The 19,547-nt window shown below is 41.0% G+C and overlaps 1 protein-coding gene across 4 annotated transcripts in view; it reads right to left on the reverse strand.

Annotated features, from left to right (window-relative positions):
- Positions 1–19,547, reverse strand: part of PPHLN1 (periphilin 1) — an 84,153-nt gene continuing 64,606 nt past the window's right edge. For all 4 annotated transcript variants that reach the window (XM_080939028.1, XM_080939027.1, XM_080939026.1 and 1 more), the window contains one exon: positions 1–2,655. In XM_080939028.1, the coding sequence (XP_080795154.1) occupies positions 2,461–2,655 (195 nt within the window). In that variant the 3' untranslated portion in view covers positions 1–2,460. The remainder of the gene's footprint in view (positions 2,656–19,547) is intronic.

Consider the following 19,547-nt stretch of genomic DNA (forward strand, 5'->3'; position numbering starts at 1 on the left):
TGATCATCAAGGCCTTACGGTGAAACAATGAAAACTTATTACAGGAATTAGATATACTGAAAAACAATGGATAATTTACAAACACATCTCCAAAGAATCAAAAATATTTTTATATAATACATTTTTTAGTAAACATGAATTTTAGATGGTAAAAGGCATTTAAAAAAAAAACAAAAATAAACAAAACATTTAACACTGACGAGCCTAGCAGAACAACGCCGATGGCGAGCTGGACATAGCTTCAAATGCTGAGTGTAATTAGAGGGAAGAGGATCACTGGTTGGACCTTCATTTAAATAAATCTATTAGTAAGACTCTTTTTACATGAATTTCTACCAAGTGAACAATTTATTTGCCTTGGTAGCTTCTCAAATTTTATAATTATGCTTGTTAACAACTTGATTTAAAGAGCTGAGAATTAGTGGGAATTAAAAAGGAAAAACATGTAGCCTTACTGAAGAGTCAGCATTGACCACCACATGCACGGAAGAGGTAAAAGGTAAGAAAAGAATCTTAATACCAAAAATGACTCAACCTATGGAACTTATCATTTTCAAAATGGCATAATACATATCTTTAACACATCCACTGCAGGGCTCGTTAAAATTAATCATACTGCTATTTCTACTTTAAATATGATCTGTAAGTGATTTAGGGGTACCTCTGTAGACAGGATCACAGAGGCCACTGAACACAAAGGCAAGCATTGGGGCTCACACTTGCAATTCAGGAAAGCCGAGGCAGGAATCCCAAGAGTTAAAGGCCAGGACATGAAAGTCTGAAGCCAGCCTAGGACACATAGCAAGACCCTGTCTTGAATTAAAAAGTGAAAAGGACAGAACTGAATGAAATGAAAACCAAAGAGCCCCAGCATGATGGCACGTGGACATAAGGCCAGCATGCACGAGGTAGAGGTTAAGGCTAGCCTGGTCTACACAGAGTTATTCAAGCTAGCTAGGGCTATATTGTAAGAGCCTGACTTGGGAAAAAAAAAGTAGATAATGGGACTAGGCAGTAATTAAAACAGTGATTTTTTTAAGGTGCCTAATGTCACAAATTCTGTATTTTGCATCAATGAATGTTGGAAGAAACAGGGAGTGAGCGAGAGGCACTCACTGTCTCTGCACTCACTGCTGCTGTGCTGGCTTCACTGTGCTCACTCTCATTATCTGAGGACACTTATGAGGAGTGAGACCCTCTAACCCTACAGAACTGAGATGGTGGAGATTAACAGTAATCTGCAACTTAATCCCAAGCATGAGTGCCTTGTCATGTCCCTTTTTTGATACAGTGTGGGCCTAAAACAAAACTTAAGTGCTCTGTATATTCTAATGTTTTATTATACCCATCAGAAGGCTTTCTGAAACATCTCAACTTAAAATTCATCCTGCATCTCAGAGTATCCCTCCTGTTAGCCTATAATATTGTCTAGAGAGAGCAGTTAGGAGCCTCAGGAGCACTTCGTAGAGGAGATGACTTGGGAGAAAGATTTTGTTCTAATACATCCTTACAGATTTTCAAGTGCTTTTTTTTCTATACTGAATAAGAAATATCCTCAAAGCAAATATCGTACGATAGCAAAGTTCTAATCCATTAAGACAGCATACTGACATCACCAACTCAAAATGCTAACAGTGCCACTATCGTTTGCCACCTGGAATCTTAACTCCAGATTAAGCTCCTGAGACCCAATGATCAATATCAGACTATCTCAACCCACCAGCTCCCAACAATAACACAGGGACGTTTTGGTATTTATGGATGCCTAGGCCTTATAGCTTAGGCCTGTTCCCAACTAGCTCCTATAACTTAAGTAACCCATTTGTTTTGGTCCATGTCTGTCACATGGCCTGTGACCTCTCATTCAGTCCCTGAAAGTCAGACTTCCTTTGTGTCTGGGTGGCAAGTTCCCTGCACAAATTCTTACCATAGTTCCTATCTCTGCCCTGATATCCTGCCTTTCCTTCCTCACCTATAGGCGGCCAGTGCCTTATGAAACCAATCGGAAGGTGGTGGGGAATGTTTACCAACTGTGCCGACTCTGCTGACAACGTAGGATAACAATACCAAGTCCCGACAGTACTCAGCACTCTGCAGTACAGAAATCAACACGCACAGACAATCTTTACGTGATACACAAGATTATTATCCTAAAATATCACGGAAGACTATGGAACATGAGTTAAATTCAGAAGCTGCTCTCCAGAACTGCTTTTTTTTTGAAGATTAATATAACATTATTTTTAGAGGAAGTGTATGAAGATGGAGTAGAATATCCTACACATAGGGGAAACATTCTAATTAAGATACTTTAAAAGCTATTGAAGATGTTTATTTAATACTAGAAATGTGGTCAGCTATCATAAAGTATTTCTCTTCATCACAAAATAGTAAGGATTTACACAATCCAAGGAGAAAAAAAAATTCTAAAAAATTTTCTTGACCTGGGAACTACTTCTTCTAAAACGGGTCTCCAAAATCTTGAGTAGAATTATCGTACTCAGTAATGAAATGCTTGAGTTCTTCAACACAGCGCTCACCTATTTCATGTAAGTTCTGCCTCAGTGCAAACTGGATAGACTTTTCTAACGAGGGATCTTTCTCAATCAGCATTTTCACCACCATCCCGAAAGTCTCACAGTCTTGTCGGTAAACCTAGAATGGTGAAACACATTTTGGTTAGATGAGTGAAATTAACTAATTAAACACATGGCTGGCTGAGCCGGTAGAATTCTGCTGCTGAAATCTCTAAGGGAGACGTAGTAACACAGGTGAGCCTCCCGAATACCAGCCCAGCCACTGGTGGGGGCCGCCTCGGATGTGCACGCACAGCTGAATAAGCACATACAGACATCTGAAACAAGGCAGACCGCAAACAGGCTTTACCCTGGGGTTAGGCAAAGAAGGCAAGGGCAAAAATTAAGGCAAAAAAAAAAAAAAAAATCACTCATCTGTGAAGAAAGGTTTGTCAGGCGTGCTGGCCACACATTTAGGCAGAAGAATCTGAGTTGAAGGCCAGTTTGGTCTACATAGCAAATACAAATTTGATGTAAGCCAGAACTACCACATAGTAAGACCCTGTCTCAAACAAACAAAACAAACAACCCACAAAGGCTGGGCATAGGAAGAAGTTTCCGAACTTCAGAGTCTTTGAATCCCAACCAATCAACAAATTCAAATTTGTTTGGAATACAACAAAACACTGTAAGAATGTTGAGCATTTATCTGAGGGAAGCACTTTGCTTACAAATATTTAACCAAAGCCACCAAACAGGATCAAAACAAAAGATATGCACACAGAAGTGCACTATATCCATGTGCACATAAACAGATATATACACATGTGTGATTTTAAGTGTATATTCTTATTTCAAAATATGTAAGCTTTATCACTGGAAATTAAATATATACTGTCCACAAAATGTCTATTTCCCCCATGCTAAATTGTGTGTGTATACGCACTGAGTGTGAATGAATCTGTGCGTACGAATATTTATGTGTCTGTACACACTGAGTAAGGCAGGCAGGGACAGTTCTGCAGAACCGAACTTGGGACATCAGGCTGTGCAATGCTCTGACTGCTTAAAAACAGCTATTTAAGGACTCAATGAACTTAGGGTTGCTAAATTTTAATAAATTCGTTATCATGGTATTGAAATGAACTCACAAAGGAGGCTGTGCTAGTGTGGGCTCACAGCAGAACCTGATCTATAGAATAGGTTCAAGACCAGCCTGAGGCCCATAGCAAACAGGAAGGAAAGAGGGAGAGAGAGATTTACTGAAGAAAACAGAAGCTCTACAATGACATGGCACAGAGTAGAATATATAAACCTGTGTCTGTGAGCAGTAAGCAGCTTGCTGCCAAGCCTGAGGACCTTGAGTCTGAGCACACGTGGTAGAGAAGCAACTGTTCTGAAATCCACAAGCATGTACGTATGTATGCTTACATCACACACATATACCAACACACTCATACAGTAATGAAATCACCTTGTTAGCAATAAAACACACACACACACACACACACACACACACACACACACACACACACACACACACACACACGTTTCTAATATGATAAAATCTGCTTGAAAGCTATCCTGATCAACTCAACCACTTGTTCCAGTTTGTCCTGAAGCTTCCAGGACATGGAGCTGGTATTCGTATCCTGCAAACCAAGCAGAAACAGTCTAGACTATGAGTCACACTCACTGCATGTTGTACTGAGACAACATCACAACTGGCCTTATAGCACATGCTTCCCAAGTCAAGCCAACAGTCCTAGGGAGAGACTCACCAGGTTTGAGATGGGTGGAGGTAGCCGCCAACACACTGTTACACAATAACAGCACTCTCCTCTCACACCAACCACAGGCCTCAGAGGACTCCTTTGTGGGTGGCCTGCATTTTACTGGCTTTAAAAAATACATATAACAGATGCACTAGATAAAGATAATGTTACACTGAACTACCCTACAAAGTCTTAAATGCCAATTTACTTCTTAGTTAAACCCCATCACAGAACACAGTTGGGCTAAAAATCTGCATTTGAAAAAAAGCATCCTGAAATTCTTACACTGAAACCGTGACTGTCACAGGTTACCAGCATTTTTTTTTTTTTTTTTTTTTTGCTTAGTATATGCTTTTATTAAAGTCTTTTCTGGGATTTTAGAGAGGCGTCTCAGCAGCGAAGAGCACTCAGTGCTCTCCTGCAGGCCCTGAGTTCAATTCCCAGGACCCACCTGGCAGCTCACTACTTTGTGATGCCATCTTACAGTATGCAGATGCACATGCAAACGTAATATACATACATACAAAATAAAATAATTTTTGAAATTAGGGGTTTCAAGTCGTTTTAAAATTATTTACTGCAATACATTTTCTTTTAAGCAGAAATAACCAAAACTATTGAAAGTAACCTAAGTGTCTACTTGAGGGAATTTAAAAAAAAAAAAGTCTTTAATGCCCAGTTGGACATCAGATAGGAAATAGTTTTAGTTAAAGGAAGACCTCGCCCTGTAACATTTTATAAACACAACTTGAAACTGTCAGAAACCTATTTCCGAAATCTTTTCCACAGTAAATTCAATCCATGACAGGAAGGGTGCAGCTCCCTGTAGCCGGGCTTGTTTGCTTATGGTCCCTAGTTGGAAAAGCATCAACAACCTGCAGATCTGATAGCCACAGGCCACACAGGAAGACTCTGTTGCTGTTTTTGTTGTGTTTGGACCTGATGAAAATAGGAAGCAGCTCAGTGTCCGGGTGGAGCTCACACACTGCAGACGTTTGTTAGAGAAGGCAAGCTCCCAGTCCTTCATTAGAGAAGCCAGGCCTAACATCCAAGCTTCACACAGGGACTCCAGGAATAAAAGAGTAGATTAAAATAAAACAGGCAAAATTGTAGTTACTAATCACACTTTTAGACCAAATATTAAGGTTTTCAGTTGAATATAAAAGATGCCTTACCAAACTCAACAGCAAACTTCTCTACCTAAAATGGCTTGCCAGGGCCAGATAGGTAGCTGAGTGGGCAGAGTGCTTGCCGAGCAACATTGACAGCATGCAGCAAGGGACTGAACAACGGCATCTACTGGGATGTGAGACTCTCCTGAAAAGAACTCTACCCTGTGTTCCTGGGGCAGGGAAGGCACAAAGTTAAGGCAAGATAAGCTGTGATTAGCACACGCGCTCCAGGTCTGGAAGATCAGTATGGGGGTGGGATGTGGCACACTAGCCTCCAAGGCTCCTTCAGTATCCACAAGACTATTTCCTCTGCCCTTGCTGTCTCGTCTCATGTGATTTCCTTTATTCAAATGAAACTGCTTAAAATGCTTTATGTCCTGCTTCAGAAAGGGTCATATCCTCATAACAGAGGTAAATGGAGATGAGTCATATCTTTAGGGAAGTACCATCGGTCTGCCAGAGATTAAGTTTGTCTGTTTGTTTTCTTACAAGTCTAAGGATTGAATAAACACTCTAATTATCTCTAGCCTAGTATAGTTACAAATATAACACAGGCCAAAGAAGTCTCAAGAGAAATATTAAAACATTATGAATTAAATAAAAATAAAATACCAAAATTTGCAATGGGCAACAAAACTGTATTTATAGAAAGAACTGAAATAATTGAATATTATTAGAAGACACAAAATTAGTAATTTATGACACTAGAATAAAAAGATAAAATTCAAAGTAACTAGAAGAAAAAGGAAATGTTACAACAGAAAAATAAACCTAAAAATAGGAAATAAGGAATAGGGGAGATGGCTCAGAAAGTAAGGCCTTGCTATGTGTCATGAAGGTTTGAATTCTGAGTGCACACCCAGCAGTAAGGAGCCTGAGGCTGGCAGACCAGCCCAACCCCGACTCAACAACTTAGGCAGAGGCTGGAGAGATGGCTCAGTGGTCCAGGTTTCATCAGGCCAGCTAACAATGAGCACCGAACGCTCTGCTCTGGCCTTTGTCGTCATACACACACATCCCAGCACACACAACCCAAATAATACAAAGACTTACTCATGAAACACACACTGATGGCCCAGAGCTCTGGCTTCCATATTTATGCACACATTTAAGGAAGGAGGGAATCAATGGGACCAAGTGGCCTGAGGTCCTAATGCTGAGACTGGGTCTCATTTTAGCACAGACTAATCTCTGAGCTACAGAGCAGAAGAGAATGACCTTGAAATGATCCTCCTGCCTCCAGCCCTGGAGTGCACAGGCATGTAATTACCTGTAAATACCACCATGCCCTGTTTGTGTGGCCCTGAGCATGGAACCAAGGCTCTAAGCATGCTAGCCAGGCACTCTAGCAAGTGAACTACACCCCCAAAACCTGGCTTTCTGAAAAGAAAGCAAAACTGCTAACTCCATAATCAAAACTTTGGAAAGTAGAGAAGACAGAAATCACTTAACTTCAAGGATATTCACTACAAAAACAAAAAACAAAAACTCTTTTTGCTGATTAGATGAAATGGACCATTTCTCTGAAAGACACAATGTGCTAGAACTCTTAAAGAGACAGTTCATATCTGAACCCATCCATATACAGCCTATATCCACCTCCCAACACTCATTCAAAGAGCAGACAGCACACCAAGATGTTCCACTTGAAAGGAATAGAATAGAATCTCCACGGCCACCTCTTCTAGAAAACAGGCCAAGTCCTCCCTACCTCAGAAGACCTACTACCTGAATCTACCAGCTCCAAGATGCAGACCCTGGAATTCAGTTTAACAACACAATCAACACTGAGTGGTTTGCTAGTCACATCAATGCCAAATACTTAGGAAAGGGCAGTTCCAAGGGTAAAGGTAATTTTCAAAAGTTTCTGCAAATAAGAAACAATTTAAGAATTAGAGATATATTAATTTAAAAGAATCCATATCAATTAAAATGTTTTTTTCTTATTTCTGTGTGTAGTTTTCAGTCCCTGTGCACATCACTGATTCAGAGATTAATGAGACAATACAGAGCATTCACAAGAGAGACTTCCATAAAAGAAGGCTTATTCTGAACCAGAAATAGTGATGACCATGGAATTAGGAGGGCCAGCGCTTCTGTTTTGGACTTGGGGCTGCTCGTCACACTGGAATGTCAGGAAGCAGAGGAACATGAATGTTACTGCTGGGTTCATTGATCCTTTATCAGTCTAGCATTAGAGTGAGCCATTCACCTCAATAACCTAACACAGAAATTCTCCCCTACGCAAGCTAGAGATCTCTAAGATTACACAGTGAGACCCTGTCTCAGAAACGACACAGAACTCCCACCGGAAGTAGCATAGCTGTGAGGAAGTAAAGAGGGATAGAGACAAGGTTTTCCATGCGTACTCATTTCTAGCAATAAAGTTAGTACTAAGTATGTCAGCCAGAAGCTCAGAATGAGCCTGGACCTGGAGTAAAGTGAAGGAAGAAGAATGGAAACCAGAATCATTAGCAACATGAAAGAAAATAATTTCGTTTTCATTCCTACAAAACCAGAATAAATGAATGCTGCACAAACAGCAAAAGCAGGCATCAGAAGAACAGGAGACATAAGGGCCAAGCAGAAAAATATAGACATTTAAGCTCACAATAAGGAAGGTAATAGCAAGAAAAAATAGCACCAATGCTAGGGAGTTTGTATACCATGTTAATCAAATGCCCTCCAAATCAAAGAAACAATCAAAGTGCACTGACTAAAGGCAGAAAATAAATGGCAAGACACGAACGTTACTGGGGTGACCACAGTTATAAACTGCTCAGGATCACAGAGGCAGGAAGGGGGCAGGGATCATGTTGGTAGCAAGCAGGGTTAAAAGCAAAGCATTGACAACTGGGTCAGCGCAGTGTATTTAAGGAGCCCTGACTCTTAGGATCAAAATGGATTTGAAACACAATGAAAAGGGAAAGTCTACATTAAAAACCCAAACCAAATAAAACAACGAAGTAACTTCCAGGGCCAGGGATACAGCTCAGTTGGTAGAACATCTGTCTAGCATACACCGGGCCCTGTGTTTGGACCATGGCACAATACAAAACTGAGCGTGGTGATGAACACGTGTAGTGAGCAAATTCTCCCATTTCCATTCTCCATGTCACTGGCAAGTGCCGGGATTACAGACATGCTACACTGCATGAGTCTTTGTACCTGGTCTGAGTGTAACTCCGGCTAGCAGGCTGGGGCAGCTTAATGCTGTGGCCGCTGCTGAGCCATCTCACTAGCCCAGAATGTCTCTGCAGTCACACATTAGCTACAGTCACGGGTCCCAGGTGGAGCTCAGGAAAAGAAACCTCACGTATTAGATGTATGCCTGTACTTGTGTGAACAAGAATGGTTGCCTGTCATCCCGTGTGTCTGGTTGTAACAAGCTGAAGGCAGAGGGTAATACCACAGCTAAACTAAAATTCCTCAACACATCTGCAGAGCTGACCATCCCTGCACACGCATTTTCACTCCATAGTACCTCCTACTGAGTGCTTACTTTTCAAAGTTGAGTCACTGATGTAAAAACTGCTCAGCCAAATCGCCAGGACTAAAATAATGAAAAAATTTGAACTAAGAAAAACAGGGAAAATTAGAAATAAAACCTTTTGTTTTTAGAAGTGTCACCAAATATTTGATTGCTTTAAATAAAATAAGGGTCAAAGGCCTCCAACCTTGCCATGTGAGCCAAAAGAACAGCAGACAGTTCTTTCCTCTGTAATTTTCCTCTCACTGCACTGCCGTGTGCTTGTGCAGATAGGATGATAAGAGGGTTTTCATAGAAGCACATCCTGGAAAAAACGCATTGAGCCACCCTCATCTCCAAACAGATTTCCAGGATCACATGACAGTAAAACACCAACTTTAAAATAATGTGACTCCACCATTAGGGATTTAGTCTACTTATACTGTGATACTTAAAGGCCAGAAATTATTATTTATAGTCAGGATTTACCTCTTGAATAAACACCAATCATCTCCAACTTAACTGGAAAATTAGACCATTCTTTTAAAAAGGAATATTTACATGTTTTCAGAGGTACCAACCGCACCGGGGCAGCCAGTTTCTGCTCTGCCTTAATGACTGCCGGCTCTGACCTGCAGTTACATATGCACAGGGCCTAAGCAACACACCGCCGTCCATTCGGAACTGTCACCACCAACAATGGACACAATGAGAAATGTTGTAAGAAAACAAGACTAAATTGGGTTAATATATCTTTGGTAAAAAGCCAAACCAAAACAAACCCATGAGGAGATGGTGGCATTCAGGGTGGTACCTTGTGAAAAGTCAAAAGGATTACATGTTACCAGGTAAAGTAATAGTTCGAGTGATGTTCCTGGTTTCTGCTTCAGTCTCCACTGTGCACTGATGACAGAAAGGCTCCAGAATTCTCAGATACGGAGTCACCTCCAGTGAGCTTGGCCCTTCCTAGGCCAAACAGCTGAGCTGTGTCCCTTCAGTGTCAGCGTTCTACTCCCCCTAAACATGGCCACTTCAGCTTCGGACACACAGCAGGCCACGATAAACTGGAGCAGCAACACACTAAGTTTCTCCTCTACTCACATGCACAGCACACCGCCAACAGGCCAAATGGGAACCAGGTTAAACAGCCTGCGAGCTTTCCAGTGCCACAGACAGAGTTACAGAAAAAGATTCAAATGCAATACTTTGTTTCAACCTTGGAAAATGCAGCCTTCATATCTATGTGCATGCCATAAAGAGAGAAAAACACAAGAACTGCCAGAGATAAAAGCGAGTATCGGGGGCTGGAGAGATGGCTCAGTGGTTAAGAGCACCGACTGCTCTTCCAGAGGTCCTGAGTTCAAATCCCAGCAACCACATGATGGCTCACAACCATCTGTAATGCAATCTGATGCCCTCCTCTGGTGTATCTGAAGACAGATACAGTGTACTTATATACATAAAATAAATAAATAATTCTAAAAAAAAAAAATTACTTTCCAGACATACATGTCTGAAGGATTTAAAAAAAAAAAAAAAAAAAAAAAGCGAGTATCGTTTTCCTCCTATCATAAACAGGAAAGAAAAAAAAAAATCTACAAACACATGCATATCTACACTAAACAACGAAAACGTGGCTTTATAGTTTCATCTTCAAAAATGAAGGAAAAAAGGCCTCACTTTTAAAACTCACACAGATATGGCTACTCTTTCTAAGAGGTGGCTCAGAGCACTGAGTTTTAGTGGACTGTAAGTGGATGGAATACAGCAGAACTATGATAAAGTCTATGGCCACAGAATCTCCAGACTTGGGTGCTGGGAGCCCATGTCCTAATTCTTACTGTAAGGACTACTACAGTGCCTTAGCTCCTTGGACTTTCCCAAGGTTGTGTTATACTCTCTTCCCACAGTGGTTTTCCCCATGATTCGCCAGGACAGACTACAGTTTGAGAGTGAAGACTCACTTGGCACCTTTAGCCATATGAACAGCAGCAGAGTACCGCCTGTCTGTCAATGCCTACAAGGCACTGACTGATAACTCATTTCTAAAAGTAGAGACAGTGCCACCCTCAACTTAGGAAAGTAAAAGGGAGCTGCAAGAACATCTAGACATAATAAACCCTCCCAAGAAAGGCAGGACAAGAACTCTACTTACATCTTCTCCTGGATTCTAGGGATCAAACTCAGGCTTACAAGCACCGTCACCTGATAAGTCAGCCACCTTGCCAAAATCGTATGGAGGGAGACACGGAAGTGAGGACTGAAGTGTCCAGAGCTCCAAATTCTATGATAAGTATAGGACGTCTGAGAGACACGACAATGTCAAAGAAACTACTGTAGTGCCAGCCTACATGCCAGAGAACAGTACACACCCCCAACACTCCACATGGCCAGACAGTAAAACTAAGCCCAAATATTTAAGAGCACTTTCCTTTGTATGAAAATTCTAAACTATGAAATGTTTTAACCACTTCTTGCTTAAACCGTTTAATGTGAAGGTGATGCTTCCTTACGATCAATGCCTAGGGCTGAGTTACAGGCAAAAGTTTATTCTTATCTCTTACTTCTTTGTTTCTTTAGTTCTAAACTGTACAACATCCAGTATCTCAAGAACCTGATCACAGAATTAAAGATCAAAAAGAGTTTTAACCCTCTTTTTTAATGAAATAATTATCATTGCTAAGTTAGTGAGCATTTTATGTTCCTTGGTACCATGCAGAATATTCTCCCTTGGTCAAGCAGCAAGGTTTACAACTTGGTTAATTAAGCAGGTTGGTTTAGCCTATCTAATCCTTACTCACAGGATGCTATGAATTGTTGGAAGAAGTCCAAAACTGCAATTATTCAATCCACCGTGAACTCTCTACTCTCTGGTCAACTTCTCTATCAGCACATAACACACTGAATATTCTGAGCCCTTTCCACACCCAGTTCAGGAACTCCAGCAGTGGACAGCACCCCCTCTTTCCTATCTTCTTGTTTCCCTCTGCTCTTAGCAAAATTGCTTCTTTCCCATCTTATCTTCTTTCAAAAAAAAAAAAAATAAATAAAATAAAAAAAAATAAAATAAAATAAAAGCAGTCCACTCTATTCCTCTGCTCAGAAAGGGGTGGCTCTGAATTTTCAAAGTTAGGCCCTCTTACTTTAATAATTACTGTTTATCTTCTGTTTCCCTTCTACCCTTATAACAAAAAAGCTCCCTCCATTTTCCCGACACTGCCCCAGGCTAACCCAGGCAATCTACAGAAAAAGGAACCAAACATTATCTCCATAGCTAAACTAATCAGTCCAATACAAAATGATCACTATATGCCCGCACTAAAAATTCATCCGTAAGCTATTCTGCCCATCATAGAATTGTTGAAAATCCAACTTCCGACCCACACGTGTTTATATAACCACTGTGGGATATTTACTGATTGTGTTCTACAGGTTTCAGTAAATTGACTCTACACTAACACTGCTTCTCACTCTTGATTTCCCATCTAACCCTTGTCAACTGTGAGATCTACACTAACCTGACCAACTCAGGGATGAAACAGAATCCTTTCGTCCCGCTGGTCCCTCACTGCCGGTAAAACGGAGCCGAACATAGCCTTATTGGGTTCTAAGTAGTTCTATTAGGGAGATGTCATTTCCCTTGGAAATCCACATGAACCTGAATTTCTAAATATAAACTACAAACTCCAAATTGCAAGGCCTCAGGGAACTTTCTAAAACGAGTAAGGGTCAACAGAAACAGCAGCTGAGCTAAAAGCTCCCGGACCTCAGACACTGTAGTTCCTCAATATAAATTATAAAATCTTTCTTAAACATAGGCAAGCCCAAACATGAGGCTTTATTCTCACATAAAGGTGGTTGGTTAAAAATTGTTTTCCACACCGTGTGTGTGTGTGTGTGTGTGTGTGTGTGTGTGTGTGTGTGTGTGTGTGCGCGCGCTTGCTCGAGCGGGCGTTTTTAATGATTACAGGCTAAATGTAAAGCCAAACAGCAATAAACAGTATATCAATTGACTTCATTGAAAATGGCACAAAGGGAACCCTGTTTGTTCACAGCATGCTTGGTTTTTAAAGTTTTACACAGAGTAAAATGTGTATTGACTGGGCTTTATGATTTGTGCAGCTACTGACTATTGGCCAGTTAAATAGATCCACCAGAGTACCGCCCCCCTTTAATAGGCAGAAAGAAACTTGACTTAGCTGACAGTGTCCCTTTAGCTGCCAATGGCACTGAAGGAGCATCTGCAGGGCCCCGCCCTCCTATAATGTGTCCAGATATGAGAAATTGACTATATTTAGGATAATGTGTGCCTCCTGTTTACATTAAAGCTAGTAAGTTATAAAATGTCCTCCCTGGTGGGCATGGTGACACACACCTTTAATTCCAGTGCTCAGGAGACAGAGATAGGTGGATCTCTATGAGTTTAAAACTTGACAGATCTACACAGAGAATTCCAGGACAGCCAGAGCTCTAAAGACCATGTTCATTAAAAAGGAAAAAAGAAAAGAAACGAAAGTCTCTATGAATAGGACGTGCAGGACAACTTTTATCCACTTTGGCCCTGAATTGATGTTTTTGCCTCAGCTTCCCAAGTGCTGTGATCACAGGTATTTCCAAAATACAGCTTTGCTATTCCTTTTTTCTAGTGGGTAGGAGTGGGGCATATTTGGGGACAAACTTAGGGCTGGGGCAGGCTGGGCAAACATTTTGACAATGAAAAATATCTCCAATTTTTCTCTTTAAAAAATCTTAAATTGTAAGTTGTTAAAAATCTTAATTGTAACTAATTCTTGAAGACTGTCTTTGTCTGATTTAGTGTTTAATCCAGCCACTGAAGGTTTATCTCACTTTTTTGTTAAAATTACACTTTAATTATAAAGGAGGAAATAAAGAGATGGACCCTGTAAAATGTGAATTGTAGGGAGTTTTTGTTTTGTTTTTAACTGTTTTGTTTAATGTTTTCTTTCCTTACAAATAGTAACCAGTTCCCTTACCTCCCTGCCAATCCGCGTCCCAGTTTCAAAGGCTGCCCCTCCTCCCAGTTTTCCCAGTACTCAGCAGCTCCAAACTCTAACCACAGTACTAGCCATGTGCTCAGTTCTGCTCTCCTGGCTCACCCCACTTTCACTCTGCACCTGCCGTGGTCTCTCCTTTAGCCTACCCAGTCTCCTCCATCCTATACTGCCTTCTCCAACCCTACTCTTCCCTTCTCCGCCTTTCTCAGTCCCAGAAGTCCAGAAGGATACAAATTGAAGGTCATAGGGTGAAGCAGTTATCTTTAAGGGCCAGTTGACTAGCAACTGGGAGACCTTTAAGAAAAAAAAAAGGGGGCACAAGATAGAGAAATTACAGTATTGGACCCAAGTTCAGTTCCTAACCACATTTAAAAAAGTAAAATAAAAAAGAAAGGAAGAAAGGAAGAGAGGGAAAGGAGGGAGAGAGAGAGGGAAAAGGGAAGGAAGGAAGGAAGGAAGGAAGGAAGGAAGGAAGGAAGGAAGGAAGGCAAGAATAAGTTTATGGAAGCTGTGTACAGGTTACATGAAATACTATTTTTAGTTTTTTCTAACAGGGGCCCTGGAACAAAGTGTTCCTGGAATACCAAAGCATGGTTATAAAACCTTTCAAAGAAAGTTCAGAAACAAACAACACACACACACACACACACACACACACACACACACACACACACACACACACACACACACGGGGGGGGGTAGGGTGGGGGGGTTGCAGAAAAGGAAGGAAAAGAAAAGAAAAAAACCATCAATAAGATAAAGAGCCAGTGAAGTGGCTCAGTAGATGAAGGGTGTTAACTCCGCAATGTGTCTTTTACTCCCCACACAGCATGCAGGCACACAGAGACAGATAAAAAGACAAAGAAAAGCTGATAACACCGTGGGCGCCAACCTCCTCCAAACATGCCTAATGTGGAACTTTGAGTTAGTTTTAAATAGAAACACAACTTTTAGTGTGATTTTACAAAGATCTTCATAAAATACCAGCAGACTCACACTAGTAACTGCAGAGAACACATGAAGAGATGAGTTTGCTATTTCCAAGCATGATGACCATGTATTAAACAAAAGCCTAGAGAAGACAGCAGATGTTCAGGATTATATCTTGAAAAATAAAAGACAGTATATAAAGGGCTACACTGAAGAGAGGGAGCAGAAGACACAAGAAGCAGCAAGTCCACGCCCCAGAACAGAGGAGTTCTATAAAATACTCAAGAAGGATCCAAAAGTAACCAGTACCTCAAAGCTGTAAAGAAACAGGCAAATATTACTTAACGTTGGCATAAGTACTTGAGATTTCCAATACAGGGATGGCTTTCAGAGAGGTTGTCACAGAACCAGCACTTAATTAACAAATGTGCAAAGGGGGTCTGAGCCCATCAAGCACTAACTGAAAGCTGTGCTAACAAACCTGTGCCTTATGAACATCCTTAATGCTTTATTTAGTGACAAATAAAACTACTGACTTAAAGGGAACAGGACTGAATAGCAGGGACAGTAGTTTACTTCCGGATAAAGTCTTCACAGAATACTGACTAGTGTCTGGAACGGCTGCGCAGTCTGTACTTGATCTTACCTTTCTGAACTTTTATTTCCCCACATAGCTCTGTCTGTATCCCCTGGGGGCAGCATTCCCAAAGATAAGGTCTAGAATGGCCTGATATTGTCTACCCTTTTAAAGAACGGTTCTTATAAAATTTGTAATTTATATTGTTTATATTTCTACCAAACCGTCATTTAGCTTATTATAGACATATGCCAGGTCTAAAAAAAGGCAGAGACTTAATTTTGATATTTGCAATGTGACAGATTATCCGGTATCTAGTTCCTTCCCTTCCATGATCGTGTAATTCTCAGCCTCCATCTCCTGGGATGGAACTGCAGTGCACATCACTACAGCAGCTTTATGATGGGGGAAATCAAACCCACTGCCTCATGCTGGGTTAAGTGCCAACTTGGTTATAACCTCTGTCCCACCTACTTACCTCAAAACTAAAACTTGGCCCTAACACCTTAGCAGAAAGTTCCTGTAGTAATGCCACAGTAACATTTAACTAGTAAGCCACACATTTCACAAACTTTAAAACTTGGCAAACTAAATAATTTTTAATTATTGTAGAAATGCAATTTGTTTCAGAGGCAAACCCTGCACGTTGTGTTTTACTAAATCTATATATGCAAAGTCTGAAGAAGTGGCTGGTAATGGATTGTTACGTACAATTGGGTAGACTTGATGTCTAGACAAGATAATACCCAGTAAGAGCTGTACTTAAGAACATTTGTAGCTTGTCTGATAACATGGACAAACAAAGAATGTTTCTACTATGTGAGGTGGGCTAAATGCTTCCCTCATACACATAACAATAAATGGAGCTTCCTCTATTTGAAAACAATTTCATTTTAACCTATCACAAACTGAAAGCTGATTCTTCTATGGGCCCATACTCTTAGTAACATTTCCAGGACATCGGTTCAACTGCCGAATCTTTATCTATGGACTTCTTAAAAGAAGGAGACGGAGCAGGAGCTGGGGAGAGTGCTGGGACCAGGCTGCTTACAGAAGCTGTGAGCGACTGTAAGGAGGGAGCTGTGGAATGGATAACTGATCTGCTTCTGAACACAGGCACCCCGCTAGCTCAGCAAACACCAATGACTCTCCAAGCATAACCAGCGGCCACTAGGAAGATGGTTAAAAACTGAAAACGCATGAAATCCTATTATTAAATGTGAAATAACATGGAAGAAACGGTGTGAAGGGTGGACATACAGCTTAGCAGCAGAACACTCGCGCTGCACTGCAAAGGCCAGGATCCTATCCAAGAACACAGTAAAACACCAGACTCATAAATGAAAAGAATACTGAGCTTTGAACATAAAGATTTAAATAAGGAAAGTCAAAGATTACATAGTCTAACCTTTGCAGAAAAGCTAATTAAAAAAAAAATATCAAAACGTGAAATTTAAAGGAAACTAAATGTTGGCACATACTATTGGAGCAAAATAATATTTACCTATCAGCTTATGACTAGGCAGAGAACAAAATGACTTCTAATTTAACTTGATGTTTGTAGGTAGGTGGTGCTTCTGATAGCAATGGCCTATCGTAATACAACATGTACCAGAGCTAACCTGCCTGGTCTCAATAAGAACATATTTAGTGCATGTGTCCTTGTACGTGTGTATGCGTACATGAACAGATAGGTATGCATCACCTGAGTCTTATCCATGTTAAAAGAATCCCTTTTATCAAATGCTATGGGGTCCACTCTGCTTTCTATGTTCAAGAACATTTTCCTTAAGATGTTAGCATCCTCAAGACAATGGTGGTACATGCCTTTAATCTCAGTATCCTAGAACTCAGAAGTCAGGGAAAGGGACAGGGAGAGTCCTTGAGGACAGTTTGGTCTACAGAATAAGTTGTAGTACGGCCAGGGTTACAAAAAGAAACTCAAAACAAAAACCAACCGAAACAAAAAACTGACCAGCCAAAAAAATGTTCCCACACTTACCATATTCAATTAGAAATTATCCAACAAACATGCAGTAATACAATTTTCAGTAGGCAAAGTTTCATTAAGCAGTAGTATTATAGGATGTATTATGAGAGCCATAGTATGTATAGAAATGAATTCAGAGTAGCATCTTTTACTATCATAAAACAATATAAATACTATCATAAAACAAATAAAAGGAATATACCGTACACACATTGGTTTTAGGAATATTATCAACAATGCATTTAGATCAGGCAGAGCATGTGCCTGCCATCCGAGCCAATGATTAAGACACAGAAATTTAAGTTTAGCTTCTGCAGGACAGCAAGAATAAAAAAGGTTATTTTCAGCCGCATCCCTACAATTGTGTTGATTGATATTAATTATATTTCCTAACTTCAAAGATTCACAAATGATTAGTATAAGCAAGAAATTAAGCATTCTGGGCAAATGCATATGCTGTAAGTATTCTTGGGCCTTACTCATGAGGTGGCTTCAGATATAACCCATTCAGAATCATGGAAGTGGGGCTCTAACTTCCAGGCACTCTTTAACCCATTCAGTTCTTCCCTACCGGTGACAGCAGGCCCAGCAGACAGCACTACCGAGGTAAGGGTGCCCAGTGGTGAAGCAGCAGCAGGGCTACCATGAGGTAACCAACTGTGTTCTGGTTGGGTCTGAGCCCTGATCCATAGGAACTGGTACTGTACACATGGTCAAAAGCTCATGGCCTGGGAAGTCAAAGACCCTGGTAGGAAAGGTGCCCCTGTATTTTGCTTATGTGGATATGGAGTGCCTGTCAATTGCCATCTAAGCAATTGATTACTGTCACAGATTAGAGCTGCCATCTATATATTGGTCACAGAAGCTTCTTTCTGCAGCTAGGTGTTATTGTAGAGGCTAAAACATGGCCTAAGTGTTTACAGTAAGAATGTTCCATGCTTGGCTCTAAATATGACATCTATGTTCCCCAACTCCTAGGTTTGGGGAACATTAAAGGAAGAGTGTTGTGAGATGACATTTTCTAGGCAAGAGATGGTCTCTGCACTCTTAAACCCTTAGCAAGTGTGATCACCCTGCACAAAGCTGGGCCCTCAATACTGTACCATGGAGGGAGGAGCTGACAAGGTCCCACCCCCCACAAGGATTTACAATGGTTGCTGCTGCAGGAGGGAGAGGCATTTTCTTTTGTGATTGATGTAGCCATTGTGGAATTGCCTGCACTCTTACAAATAACACCCTATCCATGTTCACGTAAGTAACCCTAATTACACTCACTAACTCACAAGCAGACAGATGACTCTTTGGTGCTTTGTAACACATAATTCTAGGTGTGTGACACCCATGGCATTAAAGTCAATCCCTAAAGGAGCTGATTCCAAATGCCTCCTTTTTGGTTAAGTGCAGGTGAGCTCTCCCAGAGCAGAGAGCGTGTGTGTGGCAGTCTGGTGGCCCCACTGGCAGCCATCCCACACCAGAACCAGGTGAACGATTGATTCACTCAGAAGTATTCACTGAGCACAAACACACTGAGCTGACGCAGAGCACGCTACAGGAGCTCTGCCCTGAATGACTGACTTCAGTGCTGCTGGGTACATCTGCAATGGCTTTGTCAGATCATTTCTCATTTCTTACATCACATTCAAAAATGTAAGACTGACACACGACTGAACAACGGAAGGCTAAATAACTTCAGAGGGACTTAAACACAGTGAAGACAATAATGACAGTCCATAAAATAACCCACGTGGCCCTCAACTGGCCTTTTCATGATGGACCTGGTTACCCACTGGTTCGATCACTGAGCCATGAGGAAACTCTAGCAGGCTGTCACTGCAGGAGGCTTCAAAAGTGAAGACAAGTACCACCAGCCACTACAGAACAGCAACCAAGTACCTGGGGGTAATGGAGCTGAGGCTCAAAGACCTGGAGAATCAGAAGAAGCTTCCAAAGTCACTGCACTGAACAGCAGCTTTCTCAGGCCACAGCTTGAAGAAAATACAGCTTATGTGTTTGGTTTATGATTGTTTTATTTAAACACTTAACACAAGATTCTTGGTGCTAAGGAAGTAAAATGTGCTTATGTTGAATGGTGTCTTCAAATCT

Source organism: Micromys minutus (genome assembly GCF_963924665.1).
Source record: "Micromys minutus genome assembly, chromosome: 27".
In the NCBI taxonomy this organism is placed as follows: Eukaryota; Metazoa; Chordata; class Mammalia; order Rodentia; family Muridae; genus Micromys; species Micromys minutus.